The 26,088-nt window shown below is 39.6% G+C and overlaps 1 protein-coding gene and 1 long non-coding RNA gene across 3 annotated transcripts in view; both read right to left on the bottom strand.

The window, feature by feature from the left end:
- Positions 1-26,088, bottom strand: part of USP25 (ubiquitin specific peptidase 25) — a 90,471-nt gene that overhangs the window by 60,349 nt on the left and 4,034 nt on the right. For both annotated transcript variants that reach the window (XM_032097255.1, XM_032097263.1), the window contains 2 exons: positions 9,539-9,616; positions 8,322-8,466 (listed from right to left, as the gene is read on the bottom strand). In XM_032097255.1, the coding sequence (XP_031953146.1) occupies positions 8,322-8,466; positions 9,539-9,616 (223 nt within the window). Of the gene's footprint in view, positions 1-8,321; positions 8,467-9,538; positions 9,617-26,088 lie in introns of those variants that run through there.
- Positions 2,889-4,307, bottom strand: LOC116438389. Its single transcript, XR_004237711.1, has 2 exons — positions 3,953-4,307; positions 2,889-3,389 (listed from the first exon to the last, which is right to left on the bottom strand). It is a non-coding gene; the product is annotated as an uncharacterized LOC116438389 (long non-coding RNA).

Below are 26,088 nucleotides of genomic sequence, written 5' to 3'. Positions count from 1 at the left end.
CCGCATAAACTTATTTCCTGAGGGCAGCAACAACACCCCTGCTCCTGATTCAGGTGGGATCCTACTACACACCACAACACAAATTATGTCCCTATCAGGTACAGCCAAGCTTTTAGAGCAGCTAGAGACTACAGGAATGTTCATCATCTGCACATGACCTTCAGAAAAGTCAAGGTTACTGTCACCATTTCTAGGGTCAAAAGTCTCGTTTTCCAAGTCAGACAGACAGAGAGGAAAAGTGCAAAAGAGACTTTTGCGTGCAATACCAGACAGACACGCACAGGGAGCATGGGCTGGTTTGAGTCTCCCTCTTCCAATGCAAAGTTTACCCAAAGAGTTACGAAAGGCACTTGTCTCCAGCCTGGGGTTTGGCCATCAGAAGCTGAAAGGCTCTAGGAGAAAGAGATACAGATTTGAAACTGGCAATTGCTCACAAAGAGAGACAAGAGGTTTGTCAGCATTTCTCCTTCCACAGGCCAACCCAATTACCCCAAAGAGCTTGTCTGTCTAGGTGCAGACTTCTCTCCTGCATGGGCTGGCTCACTGTAGAGACTGTAGCATCCCCTGTTTCCCTGAGCTTTCTTTTTTTGGGACGTTTCTCATTGGATCAGAACAAAATACTGAACTCAGTATACAAGAATCATTGCCACAGCCATGCATGAACAGAAAATGGGATGACTTGTCCTGGCAGAAAGCTGAAACCAGAAAGAAGTTGTAAAGAAACTTTTCTGTTAACACCAGCATCTTCAAAACCTAGTTTTAAACTCAGCCCTGCTTCCTCCAAATAATGGTTGAATTTCTATTTTATTTAGTGGGCCTTTAAAGGAAGCACTCTTACCTGCAGAGTGCACTGGGCAATCTGTCATGATCTAGAAGTACGGAAAAACACTATTACTATAAAAGCAGCACTTCCTAATTTTATTCTTAGGCCTTCTACAGTCAGCTCAGATCTTCCAGCATAACAGAAGGGTGCTTCAACTCAGATGCCTGAAATTCTCCTTCAGAAGTACTGAAGCAATTACAACCACCACCAGCAGAAGTGTCCCCGAGAGAAGTTTTGATAAATAAGCTGCCATGCTGAGAACAACATAATTTGGGCAAAAATACCACCTCAGCCTGGGTCACAGGCAAACCTGGCTCTGTCCTACAGCCTCAGAGAAGGAGGAGACTAGAAAGGTTGACAGAGATATGAGGATCCCCTCACCACACACACACACTACCTATTATGCTCTAAAATGTGGTGCTTGTGTTGTATTTTCTGCGCATTTACAAGGAGCCACACACAGCACCTCATCTCCCCTGGAGCCAAGCTGCATTTCTCAAAGTAGCAATAGTGGTCACAACCCAGCAGCCACACATGTTGATGGACAAGTACAGGATTACTCTGGTCACTTCCTTATGGAGAGGAATGTTCCTTGAGCTATTCTCTAGTCAGGTAAGAGTGATGAAATTTTTATATGACAATAAAGGAAATTAGATTAAGAAGTCAGTTTCCCTATATGGACAATATTTTCTAGAAAAGAACTCTTAATGTAGGTGAAAATTATGTATTTAACAAAACCTCCCCCATTATATAAAAATCTATTTGGATCAACTCCAACTCACACTTCCATTAAAATATTCAACTTCTTTGCACCTCCCTAGGTCTCTAATTTTCATTAATCTATACCACCACCCTATGTGTTTAGAAGTTTATTACCATTCATATTACCAGTGATTACATAATTTTAATATTAAAACCCAAAATCTTTTATTACTGTTTGCTTTCCAAAAGCAGATGAGCCAAAAGAGTTTGTTTTGGCATGCTAGGGTTTTGTAGTAGACCCTATAGGATTCTCTTCAGAAATATTCTCTTAATACATCGCTCCTGCTCTGCATGAAAAAAAGACAATAGTGTGAAGACCTGCTGCCAGATACTACCACTACATGGGAGTGGTGCAATCAATTCATGTCACAGAGGGTTTACCTAGCATAATTTATGTCAAAAACTACATTTATAAATATCATCTAATCCATGGTAATCTACTTCATGCAAGCTTTTAGTTCACAGGAAATGTAAAATAAAAATGGTTTTGAGATTTAAGATAATGTATTTTAGCTCATGCTTGCTGTACTTGGAGCAGGTTCAAGGTCTTTTTCAGCATCTCAGCTGACACAGTAACTCATTAAGCTGCAACACCTCACATACGACTTGAATCCTAAATCATAAGACGCTAAAGAAGACTTCAATAGAAGTCATAAAAGAAGGGTAACAGTCTGAGACTAAACCCTTCTATCTATAAAACCAAGAATAAATATATACATTTATATATATGCTACCTTGTCTGCACAGTTTGTATTCCTCTCAGATGGTTACAGATTATACAAGAGTACATACAATACATGAAGTTCAAGAAGGTTTTTTTTCTTGTTTTTGTTTTAAAATATCTTCATGTTTTATAAATTCTTGCATGGGGATGTTAATGTTACAGCTATTAACAGTAGTACTCATTCATGAAACTGAGCTACTGAAGTTTCCTATCTGACCAACAGACTTCTCTGAGTGTGAGTTTGAAGAAAAAGATTACTTTTACTCAAAGTTTCTCAGACACACAAGTTTTTTCTGTGATAGGCTGAAGGATGCATTTCAGAAAGGTGTAAGAATAATGCCACTTGTCCAAATTTAGTTACCTGACTTTAATTTACATTTAGCAGTTTTGTAACACTCCTCTCATTTAGCCCACAGAACACTTCAGTTCTCACTGGCTCATCCTCATAAAGGTACTTATTACTGTAATGTCAAATAGCCTTAGAAAATGTAAACATTCTTAACCGGGCCATGACTAGTAAATAAAGTTTGCTTATGAAAAATTTCTATATGAGTGAAGAAACTGCTCACCAACACAGTCTGGCTTAGTGCATTCGTGTTTATTCAAACAAAATTAGCATTCATAATTAATCACTTGTTTTACAAAGAAATGTATTCTTGGTTTACAATATTATTATAAAATTATGTGTCCTGATACATTAGATTCAGAGAGTTTGACATCGTTTGTAATTCTGCAAAGCAATTTTAAATTTTATATTGAAATTTGTGGCAAATATAATAGTGTATGTATAATAAATGCACTCACTATATCTATCCCCACAGATCTTCCTTTTTTCCTAAGGACTTATTAATCTGTTTACTTAGGAAGTTTCTATCATCATCTAAATAAATGGTTCTTACTTGGTTATTGCCTAGGTCATTAAAGTAATTACTGTGTTGTTGACTCGGTACTTATATGAGGAGGAGGCAGAGAGTAGAAACTTCAAACTTAAGTAGGCTGGGAAACTCAGCATGAGGGACAGATCAGAAGTAGCAATTGAACTCAGGGACAGGCAGTAGAACATCCACAGTGATGCAACAACTGGAACGGGAAGAGAAAAAATGAAAGGGCAGCCTTAATGGGTTCAACGGAGTGGTGCCAAGTATTAAAATCCAGCAGCAAGATTCCAATTTCAACACATCAAGAATATAAAGATGTAAAAAAGAAAGTTGAGACTACATCTGGTTTATTTATTACAAGCAGGGCTATGCAAGATCCTATATACTGTCACCTATTCTGTGATGTTAAATTCACAGTGGTCTCAGGCTCCCAACATGAAGATTTAAAAGAATTTAGGGGGCTGTATATGCCAATTTTGGTTTAAACTGGATGGGAGGAGAGCACCCAGCACCCCTCCAGCTATTCAGCCAGGTCAAACTGCTGTACTGGTGCAGGAGCTTGTAAATATTAGCCACCACTATCCCACAGCTTCCCCATCTCAGCTGCATTTACAACATCCTACGATTATAACACCTTAAACTGACAACTCTCACACCGATGGGGAGAGGTAATCATGACACAAAGCAACAAGTGAATCTGTAAGATGAGAAGAAGACCTCAAGGTACAAGACTCCTGACATTTTGAAGCAGGGACCTTGACATACCAAGCTGGCCAAACTCCCAGGAACCTGGATGGAGATGACACAAGTAATTCCTGAAATAGAAGGAAATGTAATGAAGAATCATAGCGATGGCTGAGTCAGGTAAGGTGACAGAAGAAGCCACTGTCAAATTCTCCTCACAGAAACAATAAGTGAACAGCTAGAGAATGAGGACTGACTAGGACTTGTGCCAAGAAGGCTCCAGGAGCTACAGCCGACTCATGTTCAATCTGCAATTCACATCATCGCAGCACTGAAGAAAATAGGAAGTGTTACACTTCTGTCAGAGTACTACATGGATATTTATAGAGATTCACCTATTTTTCTTTAGAACTAAGGTGATGTCTTCATTACTGTTTCAAGTGCCAGAGCTCAGAAAAAAAGCAGACTAAAGAAGGTCTAGAGGAGAAGAAAAAAAAAAATGACAGTAGGTATAGGAAATGCATCCAAATACTTGGAAGGAATTTAGGCTGTGTCATTTAGATCTGAGAGCAGTCTTATAATACACTGTCTTCGAGCACACAACACTTTGAGATAAAAGGAATGAAGTTTACTATAATTTCCACAGGGGATACACAAGGAGTAAAGGACTTAACCTGAAGCAAAAGGAATTTAGGCAAGACACTAGGAGTGTAAAAAGTAGGGACAGTGAAGCTCCAAAACAAATTACCCCATAAACTTTTCAGAGTCTCTAGAATGGAACAGTAAGAAATGTTTTATAAACACCACTTCAAAAGGATTTAGGTACAGCTGAATCTAAACTCTACCTTACTGGAAAGGGCTGACTGAATGACTTTTGAAACATATGCAAAGGCTCAAACTAAGAACAGGAAGATATAAAAAGCCAGAAGCCATGAAGTCTACAATCCTCAAATTATGAAATGCCACACACAACAGTTACACTGTACTATGCCCTTATAAAAGGGCTTGAAATCTCTTGTTTTGGCTACGGAATGTGCAATTGCAAAGACTAATAATTCAGTTTTAATGAAAAATAACTGAGTTTTCAAAAGAAGGGAGGGAGAGAATTTGTCCTGACAGCTGTTTCATTGGAACACAACACAACTTCCAAAATACATCTCTACATTCAGCTGCTTCCTTTAACCCTGGGTTCTTCAAGTTCCTTCAATAATAACAAGAAAATGGATACATTCTTAGCAATCCAACAGTTCTGCTGTGCAGCCATAAGATGGAAATACACAAAATTACTTCAAATGGGAATAAAAAAGTTTCTGGAGAAATCAAAAAAGTGAAAATATTTGAAAGTACTACTCAACTTCTTTCGTTTTTCTTTAAGCACAATGCCTAGGATTTACTCTAGCAAGTGGAACATTAAAATTACCTTAGATTAAAAAGTGTGCATCTGTACATTGCAAGCTTATTGTTTAAGCACTTTCTCTTCACAGATTGCAGGAAGGAAAAGAAAGTCAAAATATTAAAACCACCTTTGCAAACGGATCAGATTAAGCTTGCATCACTGTTGATGTGAAAATACTACATTTGCAGGTGCTTGCACATGCCATTTTGAACAGACAAAAAGGCAAGCACTGTGAGTAACACTGATTGTGCAAGTCAGTCTTTATGTAAAAGATGAAGTAGATTTTATGCAAATCCATTAATATTTTTGCAGCTGTCAAAATGTTGCATTTTGTAATAATACAAACCAGGTTTCCTTATGCCTCCTACCATCCAGGATGCAACTCTCACCCCACTTATGACCACTGTCACTTTTGGAAGAGCCAGTTAACAATTCATGCTAATCACTGGCTGTTACGGTACACATTAACATTTTCATTTTACCCCTTAACTAAGTAACCACGTCAAACAAATGCAGTCAGTCAAGCTCACAGAACACATCTGATGTATCTTTACGCAAGGAATACATTCAACAGCCTTTGTAAATGGCTGCAGGTTTTTCTGTGGCATAAAAAGCAGCCCTGGTATTTGTCTGTGACTCTCTCATTCCCAGTTTGGATGCTTTAACTTGGTGGGACTGCAAAGTTCGGTGACTCATAACATCCCGAGTTCCAAACACACAGGTAGTTAAGCAGTAAGGAACAGTAAGGGTGAGTTATAATTAATTCATGTAATTATACCTATGTGGGATAATAAAGGGAGTCCAATTTGAGAGACAAGATCCTGTCAGCAACTCAGCGTAGCCACTGAGAACTGCTAATAAGAGTTCTTTTGCAGAAGGGAGCGGTGATGGTCAAAGCCATCACTGAGGAAGGTGTTCCATCCTGTGCCCACCCTTCCATTCTCTCCTCACAAGTCATTGCTCTTTCATACTCCCTTGCACGACAGCGTTTACTAACACAGGGCCCTGAGACTTTGGCCTTTTAGGTGCACTAGGCTTTTAAGTCTAGAATCCAAATAATTACAGGCAAGCACATTACAAGGAAAGTGTGGGTTTCTTCCAGAAGCTTTCACTAGATCTCTGGGGGCCTGGAGAGGGCTCCATGATCACACTGCTTTAGGCTTTTGTTCTGCTGTAGGTGTTCAGTTCTTGCCTTGCAAGTCCTCCAATATGATGAAAAGTTGACAAAGATGCCTTTATCTCATAATGTGTTTTCAGTCTAACTAAAACAACAAAGGGTGGCCAAGGGCTCTCAACTTTGTTGCCAGTGAGGAACTGACCAGACACCCAATGATGTTAAAAAAAATTTTAAAAATCTATTTTTCCCACAGCAGTTGGTGCTTCTTGATAACTGACTTAGTCATGCTGTGTAACTCTAAGGAACGTGGGTCTGCACTTCAGCCCTCCAGAAAAGAGAAGACAATCCTGAAATTCACCTTGGAATGTACAACTCAAGACCTACTCTTCTCAGTTTGACCATCAGCTATGGGCAATGTATGCTCTTGCAGGTTTGATTCATATCCCTTTCCATTGTCCCTCATTTCTTAAGTAAGGTTGTACAGCACAGTGAGTGACAGCAAAACTAAATACTTCTATTAATGGGATTACTCTTAAATCTAATTAAACACAGACTCCAAGAGAATCTAGCTTACTATTCCACTGCCATAGTAGGTTGTCAGTACCAGAAAATATAACACAGTGGTGAGTTTGTTCTTAAAAGCCTTCATTTCCTCAGTGGCAATTTCCTGACATTGAAAATTAAACACATGGGGAAGCTTGTGTGTGTTTTCTTTCCAAAGGAGCGAAAAGAAAAAACACACAAAAAACCCCAAGCCACCCACCACAACTTAGTGCAGGGATAACACAACCGCCTATAATGCACTTGGGACATTTTATACAGGGTTGCTAGTAATACCAAGGATTTAAATGCCATTTTCAGATCTGACATGCTGAGAATAAATTCATCACTAATTTAAAAAAAAAAAAGTTTAAAAAGTTCGTGTCAACCTTCTACAGACAAAAGATAATTGTACAATTGATAAGGAGATCTAACTAAACTTCTTTACATTGAAGCCACCATGAGCAAAATAAAGGGGGGAAAATCCTACTGCAGGAGACACTAAATAATTCTACTTGTTTAATAAAATCTACATAGATGTACTACATATATGGCCAAAGAACTGATACATAATTATTCTCCACTGCACCATGAATAAAGTAACTACAGCATCAAGAAACTCAGATTTTACAGATATCAATCCCACTACAAAACTTCCTTTGACTTTTATTTCTATGTTATTTCCTATATTTATTTGCAGAACACATTTAATTTTTTCTCCCATAAAAAAAAAACTACACTAAAGCAGAGGACTAGAACCTGCACAACTTAGCGAAATGCAGGTTGTGGGACCTCCATATCAACTAAATTAAACTGCTTAAAATCAGGTATATTTAATGCTAATTTCATATATAAAATACCTACTCTTTTATTACAAAGTTCACACTTAACCTCCCACTTCTCCCTTTGGGGAAGTCATTCCTGTCAGGGAGAAACTACTCTTAAGGTTATTAAGCTTTAGCATATCAAGGCAGACAATGACAGACTCTTCTCCAATTATGTTTTGATGGAGGAGTACCCAGCTTTTGCCTTAAATCTTTACTGCATGACCCCAAAATAAATCCTGTAATATGGGGGGGGAAGGAAAAAAATATGGAAGGCCCAGTCATTCACCCTTTTATCAGTACCATACATACATGTAAAGGTAATGCTTAAAGATAGCTCAAATTTAAAAAAACAAACAAACAAAAAAAAAAAAAAAAAAACACCAAAAAAAACCCAACAAACGAAAAACCAAAAACAAAACAAAACACCCCCCACTGAAATAAGAAAGGAAAGAACAGATATTAATCAAAGAATTGATAAGTAAGAATTATCTGCAGATTAACAGTTTTGTCACAGGCAAGTTTTATTTCCCATGCCTTTACACTAAACTTATGAAAAGAAAAAATACCTACTGGTGTCTGCCTGGCTGCCCACGCTGATATATCTGTCATTCCCAGGAAGGGCTGTTTGGTAGTAAGTTGCCTCCTCTAGTTGGGGAACTTTGGCATTCTTCGCGGTGAGAAAAGCCACAGCCAACTCCAGATTACCATTGCTGTCCTTTAAGCATAAAAAAAACCACGAGAAGTGAGAGTCCCCTCACTCTTTTTATAATTTTTCTTAAAAGCAAACTACATGATTAGCAACTTCAGGTCAATAGCCATTGTACTGTCAGGTAAAAATACTGACTAGAAAACAAAGTTTCCAAACTTGACATATTCTGCATATTTCACTATTTTTAACCAAAATAAAGATAAAAGATCTTATAAAAACTTGTTTTGGTGAAGTTTCACTTATTTCAGAAAAAAAAACCCAAACCAAAACACCGTCTTGTAGTGTAGGTCAACCTCTCAACAACACAACCAGCACATTCACAGGCTTCTCAAAAGCAGTCAGATGAATTTTTCTGAAAATCTACAGTTTCATTTTTAAAGCCAGAGATCTTGGTTTTTGAAGAGCAGTTGTGCACATGACTTATGCTAAAAACAACTATCTATTTTTTGTGTGTGTATATATATATATTTGATTTAAATTACTAAATTCTCACCTACCATGTATAAATGGCTAAATAGTTCTGCTTGAGGGAGACAAAGCATTTTTAAAATTTTTTATATCTATTTAAGTATATGGAAATAGAATACAGAGAGACCTGCCATTCTTTACTTGCATCAAAGAACTCTTCTGTGCTGTAGAATAAATTACTGTGGTTGAAAAAACAGTGAAACAATACCAAGTTAGCAAACGCTGGCATTAAGCAGAGTTCTTCATTCGGCACAATGAGCAAGGCGTGTGCATGATAGAAAACAACCACACCTTGACAAGAAAACACCACTTGATTCCTCAGCAGCTGACCAGCTGTAGCAGCACCAATGTATCCCAGAACAATTCACACAAAGGTTAAAGCCAAGTCGTAACATTCCTGTCTTTTCATGTTTGAACACTGGATTAATTTTTATGTCAGTACCAAACGAGAACAAGATTCCTTGTAAAGTGAACAAGCCATCATTTCCCCTGAAATAAATTCAAGCTGGGAAGGAAGGGAGGGACAAGAGTAAGAAAGGGTGGGATTTATGGCTTTCACAGGCAGTTAAGATACATTCAGGCGCATTCAGCTACAAGCCAGTTATCTTACCTTCAGTGCCTGTTGTAGTACTTGGATGTCATTGATACCAGTGATCTCCCTCAGCTGATTTAAAAATGTTTGCTGGTGCTAAAACAAAAAAACATCATCAAAATAAGATTAGAGCCAAATAACAGCAAAACCAATTACTTACAAAAGCACACTCCTCCACAAATATTAAAGGCATCTCCATTTGAAGTTTATGCACCAAAAAGGGGTAGAACCTTCATTACTCGAGTTTGTCTTAGTTTCTGCAATTCAGGCACTTCTAATTCCCAAATGTTATGATTTTGCATTTTCGTGGGCTTGCTTGGTTTTGGATTTTTTTAAACAAAAAAATGGGTAACCTTAGGCAACATGGATGCAACTAGCCTATATAAAGCCACAATGGGCCCTTCTAAACAAATAAAACTCCGCAGCTTTGGTCTCCAAAGGCAGTAGGGGAAATAGCTGACTGAACTCCCATCAAAACCAACTTCTTTAACTCCCAGTTACTCTCAACCCCATTATTTCCTTAACGTAAATAATTCCTAGTCATTCCAACCACAAAACCAGGAAATTCAACTTTACTGATCACTGAGGTGTTTGAAGAGAAATTCTATTTAAAACTCCAAACAAAACAGTTTCTTGATACTGAAACAGAACTTCAGGAATCCATCCAAACTGCCTTCCTAGACCAGTTGTATCCAACTCTCCCAAATCACATTAGTCAGCACCCATGACTGAGTTTAAAGTAACATTTGGAACTAGAAAAAGAACAAGAGGTCCTGGGTCTCTTAAATACTCATTCCATAAGAACTTTGTGTCTTGGTTTTGTTTTATTTAAATAAAAACCTCATCCCACCCCTGTTTAGAGCCAACAGATGATTCACTCTGTTCATGCTCAGCTATCACATCACAGAAGCAAAAAGCAGGCACTAAGCTGGAACAATCCTTGAATTCCTGTTAACCATTAAAAGCATCTTAACCATTAAAACCATGAAAACACAGAGCACTGACCATTGTTCCATACTAACAAATTTAATTGTTCCTTTGGCAGATGGGAAATGGAGAAAAGATATTTTCAAGTGGTTTTTCTTTTTAATTCTTTGCCCACCACATCCTGAACTCCAAACAGTAATTTAATCTATGAAAGAGAAGATTTTTGTAAAGTACAGGGTTTTGTTTGCAAGACAAAAAACATATTTCCTATCGGGAATAAATAAACATTCTCCTGCTACTCTCCAAATTCAATTTAAAATAGCAACTATAATTGTCTTGTGGCTACTTCTAAAATACTTATCTTTAAAGTGAATTATTTGGAATCAAATACTCAAATACCCTTATTCTCTCCTTATCACTGCTTTGTATAGAGGAGGAAATTAAGAGCTACATGAATGCTGAATTCCCCAGTGTGAAATTAACCTGGCAGGCACTACTTCATGCCCTAATAAGTTGAAATAGAAGGCGTATAGTTCAGGATGCTTATGAATTACATACACAATCTTCCCTTCATATATGATCCTAAGAGACACTGCTAACAATCCAATTTGCCTCTTTCTTTTTTCTTTTCCTTTTAAAAACCCTTCTGTTGGCACAAGAGAAGTGAAGTGATGCAGGAAAACAAACTCCCACTCTATCCCCATCCCTCACCCCCTCGTTTGTTTACTCTGTGCATTTCATAGCACTGTACAAAGCCATGACTTGTTTCCCCTATAAAGTTGCTTTCCTGCCCCTATGTCTGGAAAGAATCAAAGAAAAGAAACAAAGTATTTGGGAAAAATAATTACAACAGCATTAAAATTGGCAGCAGCAATCCAAGGGCATGACGGTAAAGTGGATTTGTTTTCTTATTTGCCACCAACATGATGGTGAACAAAACAGAAAATAGTTTCACTGTAAATTATTACAACAACAAGTTGTAACAGATTTCTGTATCTTCCACAATATATACAACACTTGGAAAGGCTGACTGGAGGATCTTCATTGTTCACAGAGACTGGGAAAAGGCAGAAGAGACAGTTTACCAACAAACAATCTCTTAGCAGTTCAAAATACTGGCTGTTAATTTATGAGCACAGCTGTGACTTATAAACTTAGACATCTGTAGTTTATATTCACATTTCAGTATTCCAGTGTAAAAGCTGTGCTTCAAGGTCCCCTTACATTTAACAGATCAGATCAGAACCAGGCCCAGAGATGCTCCTTTCTCATCAGGAGATGATTTAAGTATTTAAGTATACTTCTTTTTAAGGCCAAAAGTTTAAGGCACTCAGCTTCAGAATTTCTAACTGGTAATTAAAAGAACAACATGGAGAATTCATAATCACCCTAGTTAGAAGTGACAGGAACTAAGAGGAAAATTAACAGTTCTCCTGAATACCTTAAATGGAGCTTTGGGGCATTTGTCTGGTTTAGACATTGCTGGTTTTTTCAGCTACGTGTGGACAAGTTGCCATTAATTTCTAATTGACTTATTTCAAATCATGCAGAATTTAAAGAATGGATACATTCCCTTTCTAGAAGAAGCAAAATTGAAATTGTTTCCACCCGATCAACGTGTTCTTTTAATACCTGCTAACAGACTAACAGATCTTCAGAAACAATTGTAAAACTGCATAAAGGAGCTAAAACCTCCAACTGGTGGCCTTCTTTTCCACAAATTCACCATCTGCCCTCATCCTCTCAAATCTGATGTAATTGCATCTTTACTGTGTACTGACCTTTCTTGCAACTGGATGTTTAACTTGTCACTATTCTCCTTCACTGTTTTAATGACAGTTTCTTATCACCCATGAAACTATATTAACACAGGTAATTCTATTTCTTTTCATTTTAAGTGACTGAGCAGGCAGGTACTATCAAACTCTTTCCTCATTGACTATCAGGGGCTGAAATTCAAATTTCTTTCTGCTTTTCTTTTCACTTAATATGCTTATGAAACAACTGCAACCATATTCAGAGAGCTAGTATTACTTAATTCCTGATGTGACTTCATTTAGTGCATCTGTATTACTCTGCAAAAGTCAAAATGAGTAAATTTCTTTTTTTTTTTAAATAATATTCCTTTAGCTCTGGTTATTGTGGCATACAGGAAACTTATTTTACTATTACCCATGACTGAAGCTTGGAGATCAATTTCTAATGCAACTGCTAAACAGTTAAGTCTCTTCTGTATGATAAGAAATACTTAATACAACACCACAGACAGACTTCTACATATGAAGCAAGCCACCCTCCTCATGCCTATTAATGCTCATTCTGATTACATTTACTCTAAAAGCTTTACTTTTCGTGAAGCCTGGGCTAACTAGAGCTGAAGTGACTAGCATATAGAACCTCAAATGTCTAAAAACACATAGATATATTAAACAATTATAATCATAATTCATTCAAAGGCTATACCCAATAATACCCAAAAGAACTCACCCTACACTAAAACGAAGATAAAAAATTAAGAAGGCAGCAGACAAGTATTTACAAGTGTCTGAAGTACCTACACCAATGTATGCTCATGAAATCAGGACAGTGAGGGAAGATTCAGATCACAACTACCAGTTCTAACGTAAAAAAGCTGCCGTATTTTTTCAAAGCGGCTCTTTCCTGATTCCCTAGTTTTTCCAAACTTGCCTCAGCAGAGGTTCAAATTCTGAATTATAACTAACTATACTTTAATTCAGTTTAATAAGCAGCCTTTCTTTTCAAATGGAGACACAAACCAGACCATTCCAACAGAACCAGGTGCACCTACAGGTGCTAAGAAATTCACCCCCATTCTTTCAAACTTGCCTGTACCCACTTCTGTTTGCCATCCTATCTTTAAATTTACATGACTGATTCCATATCTTTTCACTAGCAGAGATCCTCCAGTTTAGTGAGTCAAGACTCCAGGAATATCTGCAGTGCTAGGACATACGTGCACATAGGTCATACACACGCCCATTCTCCATGGAGCCTCAACAGCATTTGACTCAACTCTAAGAAGCCCCCAGGACCTGAACTACACCACCAGACTGTGCTGCTACAGCTGTTGCAGGGTACCCCAAATCCTTGGCCACACAAAGGAATGGTTCACTGATGCTATGGCTGCCCTTGGATCCAGCTGCTCACACCACTCACTCCCACCATATCACACAGCAGTCTGTTCCCTTGGGGCTTTCATGCATGAGCTATTCCCAGCCTTTCCCGTTCCTCTGGATCCCTGAGGTATGCACTATGTATCTTCAGGCTTTCAGCTCTTGGATGATTTTAACTAACAGGAAATTCTCCCATTTTCCCGGACAGAAGCCAAATTTGTGTATTAGGAATGCATGCCCTTATTTCCAATTCTCTCCTTTTTCAGCCATCCCTCCCTTGCTGTCAGGAAATGCCCAATTAAGATTATCTGGTTTATAACCTCACACAATAGCATATTCAGTAGCTGTGCCAGCACCAGTGAAGCAGAAAAAAATCTACACTACAATCAGCTTAGGGAGATACTGTGCCCAAATTAGTTCCACGACAGTACTGTAAACTCTGATAACTTCCTACAATCAGAGCAAAAAGCTAAATTACACAAATTCTTTTTTTGGACAAGGCAAATCTCATAAACTGACTAATACTGAATTATAGTGAAGATAAATTTGGGGAGAAAATTAGCCACCTTTTGATCTGTTTATTTTCTCCTCTCTGTAGCTTCTGACGAAGCACACGTAAACTTTGGCTTTATTCATGGCAACATCCAAATGTTTGCATTTGCAACACAAGCATTTACAAACTCAGAAGATAAAACAACTCTCTTCCATTTCCAAGCACAGACAAAGTTGCATGTTCAAGAATGAATGAGATGATCCAACCATTAGCAGGAGAAAACAGGATCCATGGCCTTACTACACAGTTCACATTTCAATAGTACATAATGAAAATGTACTAGGGGCACCAAGCTGATTAGAAGTATGGAGCACCTCTCCTATGGGGAAAGGCTGAGAGAATTGGGACTGTTCAGCCTGGAACAGAGATGGCTTAGGGGTGACTTGCAGCCTTCTACCACGTAACAGGAGCCTACAAGAAAAACTGAGATTATTTACAAGGGCCTGCAGCGACAGGACAAGGCGGAACAGCTTCCAACTAACATAGAGTAGGTTTAGATTGTATATCAGGAAAAATTCTTTACTTTGAGGGTGGTGAGGCACTGGAACAGGTTGCCCTGGGAGGTTGTGGATTACACATTCCTGGAAGTGTCCAAGGCCAGGCTGGATGGGGCTCTGCTACTCTGGGGTAGTGGAAGGTGTCCTGCCCACAGCAGGGGGGTTGGAACCATACATATGATCTTTCAGGTACCTTCCAACCCAGGCCATGATTCTGATACCTGAGGGATGAATACTTTTATTAGAGGCAAAAAGAAAGAAAGAAAGAAAGAAAGAATACAAATGCTGAGGACGGCATCTTGACTCAGGCCCTCCACACAAGTCATACTTTCTTTACTTTCAAGTGCAACACTCATTTATAAGACCTATTTGTTGGAGGAAAACTCAAATGACATCGCAAATATATTTTATATTAAAGACAATTCTAATGAAGCCTGAGCCGCAGAGGACCTGCTAATGGCACTGCTTGCAGACAAGTAGCTAATAAGCTGGTTTCCTCATATGATGCTGCTGTAATGAGAAGAACACTGAGAGCTTAGAGGAATATAATCCTCTATAAACAGGCTTTAAGTTTCTGCTACAAACAAACAAATAGTTTAACATACAAAGGACAAGCACACTAAAGACCCTCAATTACTACTGTGAATATCATTTTCTGCCACATTAATCATATCTCCCAGGAATAGTTAAAAGGCCCACAGACACTGCTGTACATTATAGCTTCCAGCAACACAGATACATTAAGCATTTTCTAAATATACTGTTGGTCAAGTTCCAAATAGGCAAATAAAAACTAACTCCTTCCATGAAAATACTGAGTTGAAGCACAGGGAAAACATGCAGTCAGCTCCAGAAGGCTTTGTTGAACGTCTTTGCTCTTCCCAGCTCTCATGGTTTTTCCCCATGTTTATGCAGAATAAATGTATTTATAAAAATATATAAATTAGAAAGTGGTTATATGTATACATATATTTTTAAAAGCACTATTTTGCTAGTGCAAAGACGAAGTTAAATCTCTGCACCAGCTGTAAGGTGCTCCTTAAAGCATAACAGAAATAGGTTCCCTTGCCCAGCATCTGCTAACTGAGCTTCCTTTTGTTCAGGTATGAAAAGAGAAACCTCTTACATGACATTGTATCCTCTAAGAAAGTAGGTAAAGATATATTTTTATACACACACAGATGCAAAATGCACCTCAGCTTGGCTCAGACAAAAATCACCTGTGGAGAACAAAGGACATGCACAAAGACAGCAGATTTTCAGTCCAGGACTGCTCTGCACAAGCTGCCAAAATCTGACAATTACAGCAGCAGCTTGTACAAAGTGCAACTGGACTGAGAGCAAAAACTTACTTCAAGGAGGCAAAAGGACACAGTGTATGGTAGGAACTTCCAGCCAACCACAGCCTAGCCCAAATAAAACTTTAAGGGGGAAAAGGATTGAGTGCACTACTTAGGTGCATACACTCATCTCTCAAAAACTAAATGAAGGATTCTACATAATCATAGCTTTATGTAACCCATTTTGATCCTAGACAACATACAAAATACTCTCACCATAATTCTATGCTTTCCATGCTTCAAGTGACATTTCAATGAATTTTACAGTTTGATATTAAGGTTTCTACACAACATGAGACCATGCATTCATATAAACACTCACTATTTTGAGCCTCATATGTGGCCAAAAAAAACAATCTTTTTCACTCTCAGCATATGCATTTGTCTTTATTCAAGCTACAGTTAAACATTTTGAAATGAGATTTTAAGGAGAGACTTGAGGAGTTTGGTTTGTATTCTCTGACACTAAATATAACGCAAACTCACCTCTGACAGTTATTTACAAAAAAGCATCCAGAAATTATGAGCCAAATCATCACCTGCATGGGGAATATTCTTGCAATGAGCAGGAAAACCACCTGCTCAGTTCAAAGGGGGGAATTTTAAAATTAGTCTAAGAACTGATTTATGAACACTTGCTTGAGTTTCTAGTTGTTACTGATAGCTACTCTGAAATGAGCCTCAGTGACAGGATGATAATCAAGAAGAGAGATAATCAAGAAAGGAGCCTTAGTACTTACTGAAAACAAAAAGGTGTCAGAAATGTAAAATTACTGCGAATTTTGAGATCTGTGTGTTTTAAAGCATCATGATTTCTCCATACCCTGCTCAGCGTAACAGTGAGCTTCCCAATAGTAATGACAGCAGCTCTAAAATTAATTAACTACAGTAAAACCAATGAGATCTCCAGTTTCACCTAACTAGACACAAATTAAACTTCAGGTTGTATTCGCTGGAAACACCATGGGAAAACCTGCTTCACAAAAATCACTTCTGATTCTTACATACTCCAGTAACTGTGACAGTAATTAGCAAAAATCTCTCTGCTCCAATTCAAGTCTGTTGGGTGATTAGTTACTGGTGGCAGCGGGGCAGGTCATTCAAAGCACCAGCACTATTATCTGTAAACTACATATAAAGTTCAGGAGGATTCCTCCAAGAGCCCACCCACGGACAACAGCTGGGCACTGCCACAGTCCCAGTGGTTCACAGCCCTAGTCCCACCTCAGCACCAAGACACCTGCCAAAAGCATGCACAAGCCACGGCAAACTGAAGCCAGCGGGCTCAGTCAGATGCAATGTTATACAAATAGAAAGGAGAAGAAGGCTGGAGGATGACAAACACACAGCAAACTGTGTGTACATAAATCCACGCATACAGAACCACAGGGGTAGGGGGTTGGAAGAGGCTTCTGGAGATCATCTAATCCAACACCCTGCGAAAGCAAGATACACATACACACATGAGGAAAGGCTGAGAGAACTGGGGCTATTCAGGCTGAAAAAGAGAAGGCTTTGGGATGACCTAATTGTGGCCTTTCAGCACCTGGAGGGAGCCTACAGGAAAGATAGAGAAAGACTATTTACAAGGGCCTGGAGTGACAGTACAAGGGGGAATGGCTTCACACTGAGAGTAGGTGTAGATTAATATGAGGAAGAAATTCTCTACTGTCAGGGCAGTGAGGCCCTGGCACAGGTTGCCCAGAGAAGCTCCGGATGCCTCATCCCTGGGAGTGTTCAAGGCCAGGCAGGATGGAGCTCTGAGCAACCTGGGATAGTGGAAGGTGTCCCTGCCCATGGCAGGGGGTTGGAATAAAATGAGCTTTAAGGTCCCTTCCAACCCAGATCATTCTATGATTCTATGATATTTTTCCAATCACTCCTGGCTACTTACTGTTCTAAAAGTTTACTTCTTAATTTTATTCTTGTGTTCACACATATTTACCATCATGCATAAACATCACCCTGCTCTGCACAACACAGAAGAGCTCCCAAGGAAACACCAAGCTAGCCCCATTCCTCCTCACACTGCCGTTATGATAACAAGGGCAACTATTCTAGGAGCAAACAAACCAGCTCTGGAAATTCCAAGTGTCCTCAGATCAATGGGATCCCAGGCTCCGTAATACTTACAAACAGTAACACTCACACGGGCTGTCAGACCACAAGCTGCTTCTAAGGAGCCAGCTCTTCCCAGGCTGTAGCTCCTGCCAGCGCCGGGCAGCCCAGGCTGGTGTTGCCAGATGCCACTCCTCCCTTGGATCAAGCACCACCACTCACCCACCCAAACCTCTGGCAAGCCAGGCCAGGCTCTCAATAAACCATCAGAGTCGCTCTCCACATTCAGTAATTTCCTGCCAACTTAGTGAGAGCCAGGGGTGGGAGAAGGGACAGGATAAGACAAAGACTGCACCGATTTCCACTGGATTCAACTGTTGTGGAGCAGCAACCTTTTAAGAATGAGTTGTTTCTCTGCCATTATTTTAATCCTTCTTTTAATCAGTGAGAGAAACTGACAGGGGAAAAAGCCTCCCGCATTCCCCATCCTACTTAGGCAGCATTGCAGAAAACTTACACCAACAGGAGGTGAATTAAAATTCTTACAGTGACAGAGATGTGGTGCTCCTGATGTACACTTCTCACAAGTGAACATGCACAGTCAGACCCACTCCTGCACCAGCTGAAATGCCATACGCTGTTCTCCACTCCCTGCTTTAGGTGTGCACATCCAGAAGGATTTCACTTACTGCAGCTGTTGATGGCACAAAGATCAAAGCTTCCACTTCACCTCAAACAACTCTGCTACGTGCCCTAGGTAAGTGATACCAGGAAGACTTCACAGTTTTTCCACACAAAATTCAGCATAGTACAGCAGAGAAATTGTAAATAAAATTTAAATTGAACTTTTTTACAGACAGGTCTGTATTACAAAGAGTCCACTGTATTCAATAGAAGGGACACATTTGGGGAAAAAGCTCAGCTGTCTGTTTTGAATAAGAAGGAAAAAAGAAAAAAACAAAAACCAACCAAACTTAACAGAAAGCCTTTCAATAAAGGCTCTTCCCTATAGTCCTATTAAAAAAAAAATTAGTAACAATTTCCTACAGAAACAGGCCTTGTAATCACAGAGTGGGCACGTACCCAGGCATGTCTGCCCTCCTGTCTCTCAAAAGCAACACCCCTGACAGCTCAAAGCCACCTCCAGCAGCTTGGCCTGACCCCAGGGATCCCCAAAAGCCTCCACAGCACCCCCAGGCTCCCTGGCATGCTGGCCAGCCAGAGTGCAGCTCCTCATCACACTTGCCTGCTCTTGCCCACAATAAGTAAGAGACAACACAGCGGGCTTGGAAGAAGAACAGAGGGGGAACACCTCCACTCCACTGCAGTGAGGTCTGCCAGAGGTGAACTCATCCCACAGCCTCAACTGGTCACCCCCTCCCCAACTGTTGGTGCATTGGAAGACAAAATTACATCAGAAAAGCCACATAACCCTATTTTCAGCATTCAGTAAAATGATTTGAGAGCTTATCCTGCCCCCACTAATCATTTAAAAAGAAATCGTATGAAGAGACACATGTTCTTAGCCTGGGGAGGGGAGTGGGGGCAGGGACAGACACAAGGCACAACTCCGCAGAAGAACAGCCTACAGATAACATTAAGCCACGTGAAATCTGGGGTAGTGTTTAACAGGTCACCTGGAAGGTGACAGGCTTCTGACAGCAGTTTCAGCTTCTGAGGGAAGACAGCTTTTCCTGGGTCAAGCACCAGGAATGCGCTGGCGTGTGCTGTGTCCCTGCAGAAAGGCCACTGCCACACCACGGACTGTGAAGGGCAGCCAACAGCTTTCACTTGCATTGGGTAATAACCTCCATGGATGCAGGTGATACTAGAATTGAAACGAACCTCAAACACAACAGAGACACTACGGTATTCAAAGACATGGTAAGATTTGTACCAGGGATCAGCATGTAATTTTAGTACCTCACAATTAAAGAAACAGTAAATTCAGCACTGCACTCCACAGAGGGCAACTGACATTTTTTAGGCCATTTTCTTTCAAGGAGAAAGAACAAAAAGATAATGCTTAAAGTTTTGGGGTTTTTTTTTTAATGGACTTTGAATTACATTATATTGAAACACACATTTGCCTCACCTCCCACAGAAAGGTGGGTATTCTAATACATTCGGACACAGTCTCAAGAAATTTACAACTTTGGTTCATAAGCACAGTTTGCTGCAATTTAGCCCTGCCAGTTTTCCCTGTCTCAGTAGTGTCATAATAGTATCACCAAGAATGACTTTCTGCCATCACCACATACCTACCTGAAGCTTCACAAGCTGACTTGAATAAAAGGGGTACAAAATACTCCTCTAATGAGTTCACATTTTTGGAAAATTATTTGAAACAAAACCTTAAATTCTGTGCTGCCTTCCTAGCAGCAGCATTATGCCAGGACATTTTCCATTAAATGACAGATGATAAACTCTGATACTAAAATCTTCAATCCTTTTCTACTCAGTTGGGTCATAAAGCATTCAGTACCTTCCCTGGCCTCTAACAACTCAGCAGAGCCTGTGCACTGCACACACCCTCCACTCAGCACTAGCAGTAGGTGGCACATTCACCAGTCACCTTACAATCAGCCCCAGAAAAAGCTTCAAGGCAACACAGCAACTTAGCAAGAGCTGGAACTGGTTATGATGGGGAAATCTGGCTGTCTTCACCATTGATAAATCCAGAGGTTATCCTCTAGACCAGCAGACTGTACTCAAAAAGGCAGCCCAAGCAGCTTCAGGAGGGGGGACAACAGTGGTCCAGACAGGGCTGTCACAAGACACATTCTGTGGCTTTCAGCACTATGTCCTGTAAAACACGTGTAAGACCAGGGGGAACTTTTAGAAGTTGCTGGTAAGCTGTTGGTTATTTTTTAATTTCCAAACAAGTAATGGAATACAGACAGAGAAGACTTAATTCTAGTATCCCATTAAAAAAAAAAGTTATAAGCTTAGATGCCAGAATTAAATAAAACTTACTAATTACTACCACCAAATAATTAAAAGGTTCTAATGTAAGAAAACTACACAGTAGTGGGAAAGTCTCTAAACAAAAAAAACATGGTCCTCAAACAGGTGGAGATAGAAGCAGATTTTGAAGTAAAGAAGCTGACAGATGGGAAAATAGGTAATACCGAGAAGGGAAACCCCTGTATAAACCGTCTATAAAGCCATTTAGCTTTAAAACAAATTCATATTTATAAGCTTAAAAACATTCTCATATATTCTCCCATGGTTCTGTATCAAAACAAAGCAAAAGTTAAAATCTGCGAAGTATAAGAATGCTTTCTCAGTCATAACCTAAGATTTCTGGGATACAGCATGGTATTCAGTCCTCTAACCAGGCCATTTATACCTACATACTGGAAAATGTAGGGGAAAAAGAGAAAAGTACTCTTACAACAGCTGTAGTCCCAGGAGAAATTTCTTTTCCAAAGTAACTAACTTTCAGGAGAATAAAATGAAACCAAAAACAAAAGGAAAGTGAAGTAGGAGTCTGTTCCCGTCACCTCCTCTTCTGAAAAGAATGAGGAACGTCGAGTGCCAAGGCATACCCAGCCTTTTCCAGATGCTTACTTTAAAGCACTCTCAAAGCACACACCTGAACGTAAATGAATACTATTTTCAACTTCCATGTGACACTCTCTTTTTTTTTTTTTTCTGGCTTAATCCCAGTAAAAACACAGCTAAATTCAACTTCTCAAAATGGCTTTATGTTTTAATTGAAATTTGATTGAAAATCAGCATAATTTTTGGTATGAGAATAGGCATAGAAATTTCAAGCACAGGTATCTGATTTTCCTTAGTCACACAGCTTTGAGACAGACAGTTATCACACAAACCATGTGTGACTTCAAGCCTACCACTTACTATTCAACAAAAGTAAAAGTTGGCATGAAATACAGCTACATAATTCACAATCCAAAAATTTTACACCTCAGACCCTAATGTCAAGTGAACATCCTCTTCTAAAGGGAGCCCTCTGGATTTTGGGGTACAACACCAGTGAAATGATTACAATTGGCAGGAAGAGGCCACGGGGAGATGGAATGCCATTATATCACATGCATTCATTTCCACAAATTCTGTGTATAGTAAGATACAAGGGTCAATTAGATTTAAATAGTTCCAGATCATGCCTTGAAAACACTACTGTCTCTCTGACAAGCTTTTATTAAATACATTGTTCTGTCTACCTCTGCTTACCGTAAAGCTGAAAATATGCTTTCACCTGATGGCTAAAAAAGCTTTAGTCAAGGATATTTTAAGCACAATCTGCATTTTCTTGGCACCTAAACTTTGATAAGCTTGACTGTTGCCAATTAGCGTATAACAGAAACATTTTTAAAGAAATGCTGTTCAGAGTATAATTTTTTTCAGCAAGAATCCACCAGGTAAAATAATTCAGAAACCAGCTATAAACAAAAGCATCAAGTCAAAACTGTGAATCTCAGAATAAAACCTGCTAGGATTTGCATACCAATATTTCTGATGCCCTTAAAAAAAGTGGTTTACATACAGAAATCTGTGTCAGACGATGTTTTCAAAGTTAACCTAGTTGCAACTCCAGCCTTCAAGCTGTTCCACATCACATGTCCTTTGGATTCCACCTCTCCAACACCCTTAGAAGGAGAGATACCTTAAAACTGTGGACACTCAGTGGTGCTACTGCTCACAACAGGGCTGTTCCTGTTAAAGTCCCATCACCAAGTAACACCAGATTTCAGGGGAACTCTCATGCTGATGGCTTTCAATGCGCTCCTGAATTTCATCCTTTGTGGCAAAGAAAAGCTAATGACATTTACAAAACAATGAAAACTATGAAACCCAATTGAAAAAAAAAAAAAAAAAATCAGTGCCTTCTTAAATTGCAAGAGTCTAGTCTGAATAGATTTATGTTCATTGTGATTTTCAAATGCTTGGAATGAATGATGTTACTGAACTAAATACATGGGGAAACCACTCTATAATTAAACAGACAAGAACTCAGAAAGCCTCCCACCGATGACCGAAGTCATCAGTGTCCAGCTTATGACATTTTGTGTCAATCTGCCCTTTACACCATCTTAGGACCCAGCTTCACAGCATTTCACAGCAACCTCAACATTTTGAGTCAATGTTGCTTAACATTTCATTCATGCTAAAGCCTAAACCCACAGATTCTGCACCACACTCACCAGGAAAATTACTGTGTAGTTCAGTATGAGAAAACCACCTCTCTCCCAGAAGATAGAGCCCTGTGAGCGTCAGGAGTCAGCACACCCCCACAGCCACCCCAGAACACAAGCTGGTGTACTCGCCTCAAATACTGAGGCAGGGGAGGTGTAACCCTCTGCAGCCAAGAGACACTTTATCCACTTCTGAAAAATGCGGTGGTAACAGAGCACAAAGGTGGTATGGACAGGACCATTCAAAAAAGTTTCATGAAAATTTTCCACTAAGGGTCTGTAGAGCTCTTAGTCAATTCCAGGTTTTGAAGTCCTACAGAAATCTAGCAATAAAGAAATGTAAACCCTGCAATACAGTATGAGAGAGCAAATTGCAGTGCTGGAAGAAAGTAACATTTCAGATGGTCACCACAGCACACACACTACAGCTGCTCCCCATTTTACCTGAAAGTTCGGCTGAGGTGTGCAGGCACAGTACAGCTTATGATAACATCTATATTCGGCACAGTATTAAAGTAAGGTAACAGGGAAAAATCTGACATGTGCTGTCCAGAACACACTGTGTTGCCAAATTAAGAGATACAAGTGTTCACCAAAAACAGCAAGAAATGGCATCTGCCTACCTGAGGAAACAGGAAAAACTATTTCCTTTTGCTTGGCACAAAGCCTGAGTTTGTACTGTCATGCAAGGAATGCTCTGCAGGAAGACATCTCACCACCTCACCTCACCACCTCAACACTAAAGCCTCACAGCTTTAGTATGTCTCCCTTTTTTAAATAATAAAAATGATGAGCTTAAAGAAAACTTTCAACTTGCAGAGTTTTGCATGCATCCAACTCCTGTGATTCACAGTATCAGCTTTTCCCTATTAATTATGCTTGACCACTCATGAACCAGAACATCGGACATATCATAGTCCCAAAGGGAACGGAGGGAGCTTTCCTCCCATGTGTCACACACTCAGCTCCCTGGCAGAAGTCACACGTGAGTGACATTACTTTCACTCCACCACTGAAACTGAACCCATGCTCAGTCCAGTCTGATATTTTCCACTCTTGGCAGATGCTGACTTCTTTAACAGCACCCCAACTGATAAAGTGTAATCATTAGCTAACAGAAGCCATCTCTATTTCATGATGTGAATAAAGGACTGAACTCTTCCCTGAATTCATAAAATCCTTCTGAAATACACTGTCACAACAGCCTCTCCTACATTACTCACCTAACACTCTTAACTTGTGATTTGAATCATGATACTACATTGCTACCCCAGGCAGGAGTCAACAGGCCCCTGCTGAGAACCTGAATTCCCACAATTTAAAGGTGTCTATCCACTGACTCAAGACCATCCCATTGGTAACTTAGTCACCCGGGTTTGATGAGGAAGTTTAACAAAGCCAGCTAAAAAAACCCCAAGCAAACAAAGAAACAAAAAACAACTATACAAAATAAAAACAACACAGACACAACCCTTCACTGTGATTCAAGGCAACCTTTACCCACTTTAAAATAATCGCAATGGTTATCACAAGAGAACTAGAAAGTGAAAGCACTCAGGATACTTTCATTTCCAAGAAAATCTGCTCCCACACCTGCGGCTTTTCTAGTCAGAGGAAGTAGAAAAGACTTTTCTCTCTCAGTCAGGTCCTAGCAACTCCCACACACCCCCCCCCCCTCAGATTTTTAAGAGCTCTGTTCCATAACAAGTACACAAAATCAATTTTAAAAAAAACCAAAAACACAACCAACTAAACAAAACCAAAAATTCAGCCCTTTAAAGGAATATTTTCCTACACAAAAACATGTAGCTCTTAAGCTTTTTGTTTACTTTTTATGCTAAGGAATACCAGGAATGTCACATTTGACTCTTAGCTTTTGCCAGATGATCAGCTGGGAATTGCAAATCAGTATCTTCACTACAGAAAGTGAAGAGCAGTATTAATATATCTTTAGGCACCTCTGGGCACCTCAATAATCCCCCCATCACTGGCACTGCCAGCAATGGCTGTAAGGGGGTCACTGGTGCAGCTCCCCAGACAACTCCTGGCACAGGTGAGGGTCAGAGACCTCCCTGCTGGTTCTGCAAAAATCTCAGCCCATCCTGAAAAGGCATCTCCCAAGTCTACTGGGGCCTCAGGGTGATTCACTAACCTGGCCACTTGGTCCCCAGCACCTGGGACATCCCTCAACCTCACCATTCACATCACTGGAGCTGTGGAGCCAGCTTCTCAGGGACTGAAAAACTGGGCTAGGTTCTTCGGCAAGGAAGAAAAGAAGATTTAGCCAGAAACAGAACAGAAATCCCATCTTTTATTCTACTTTTCTTTCCCCTTCAGTTACCCAAGTCCACAAACACCAGCTGATCTCACAGAATTAAGGAGATGCCAGCCACAATGTATCTTCTCAGGCACAGGAGTGTAAGAAAAGCAACCGTTCGCTTATCCTTCCACTTATCTTTATGAAGCACTTTAAGAAATGGAAAATACTTTTCTATTTTAAGACACGGGTAATTTGTTTTTTTGACCGTTTCATAGAAGCTGATGAGTTTTATCATCTTTTATTGCTGCTGCTCATAGTAGCTGTGAATACAGTTATCCTAAAAATATTGGGGGCGGGGTGTGGGGGGAATGTGCATTAATTATTTACTAAAGATATTTTAAAATAATATTACAAAATGTTACCAGGAAAATCTATAAAGTTTACACTTTCATATTCTGAAGCAGTATTTTTCTTTCGAGGTGTGGACTGAACATACTTAAAGACATTATTTCAGATAAATTCTAATGATAGTACTACACTTGTAAACTCCTGCAACCACAACCGAAATCATTACTGAATTTCTGTGACGGGTTTTCTGAAAGCAAAAAGTTTTAAACTGCTGTTAAAGGTTTCA

This window comes from Corvus moneduloides, chromosome 2, assembly GCF_009650955.1.
Source record: "Corvus moneduloides isolate bCorMon1 chromosome 2, bCorMon1.pri, whole genome shotgun sequence".
NCBI lineage: Eukaryota > Metazoa > Chordata > Aves > Passeriformes > Corvidae > Corvus > Corvus moneduloides.
The sequence above is the reverse complement of the archived record's forward strand: the minus strand, read 5'-3'. Positions and strand labels throughout refer to the sequence as shown.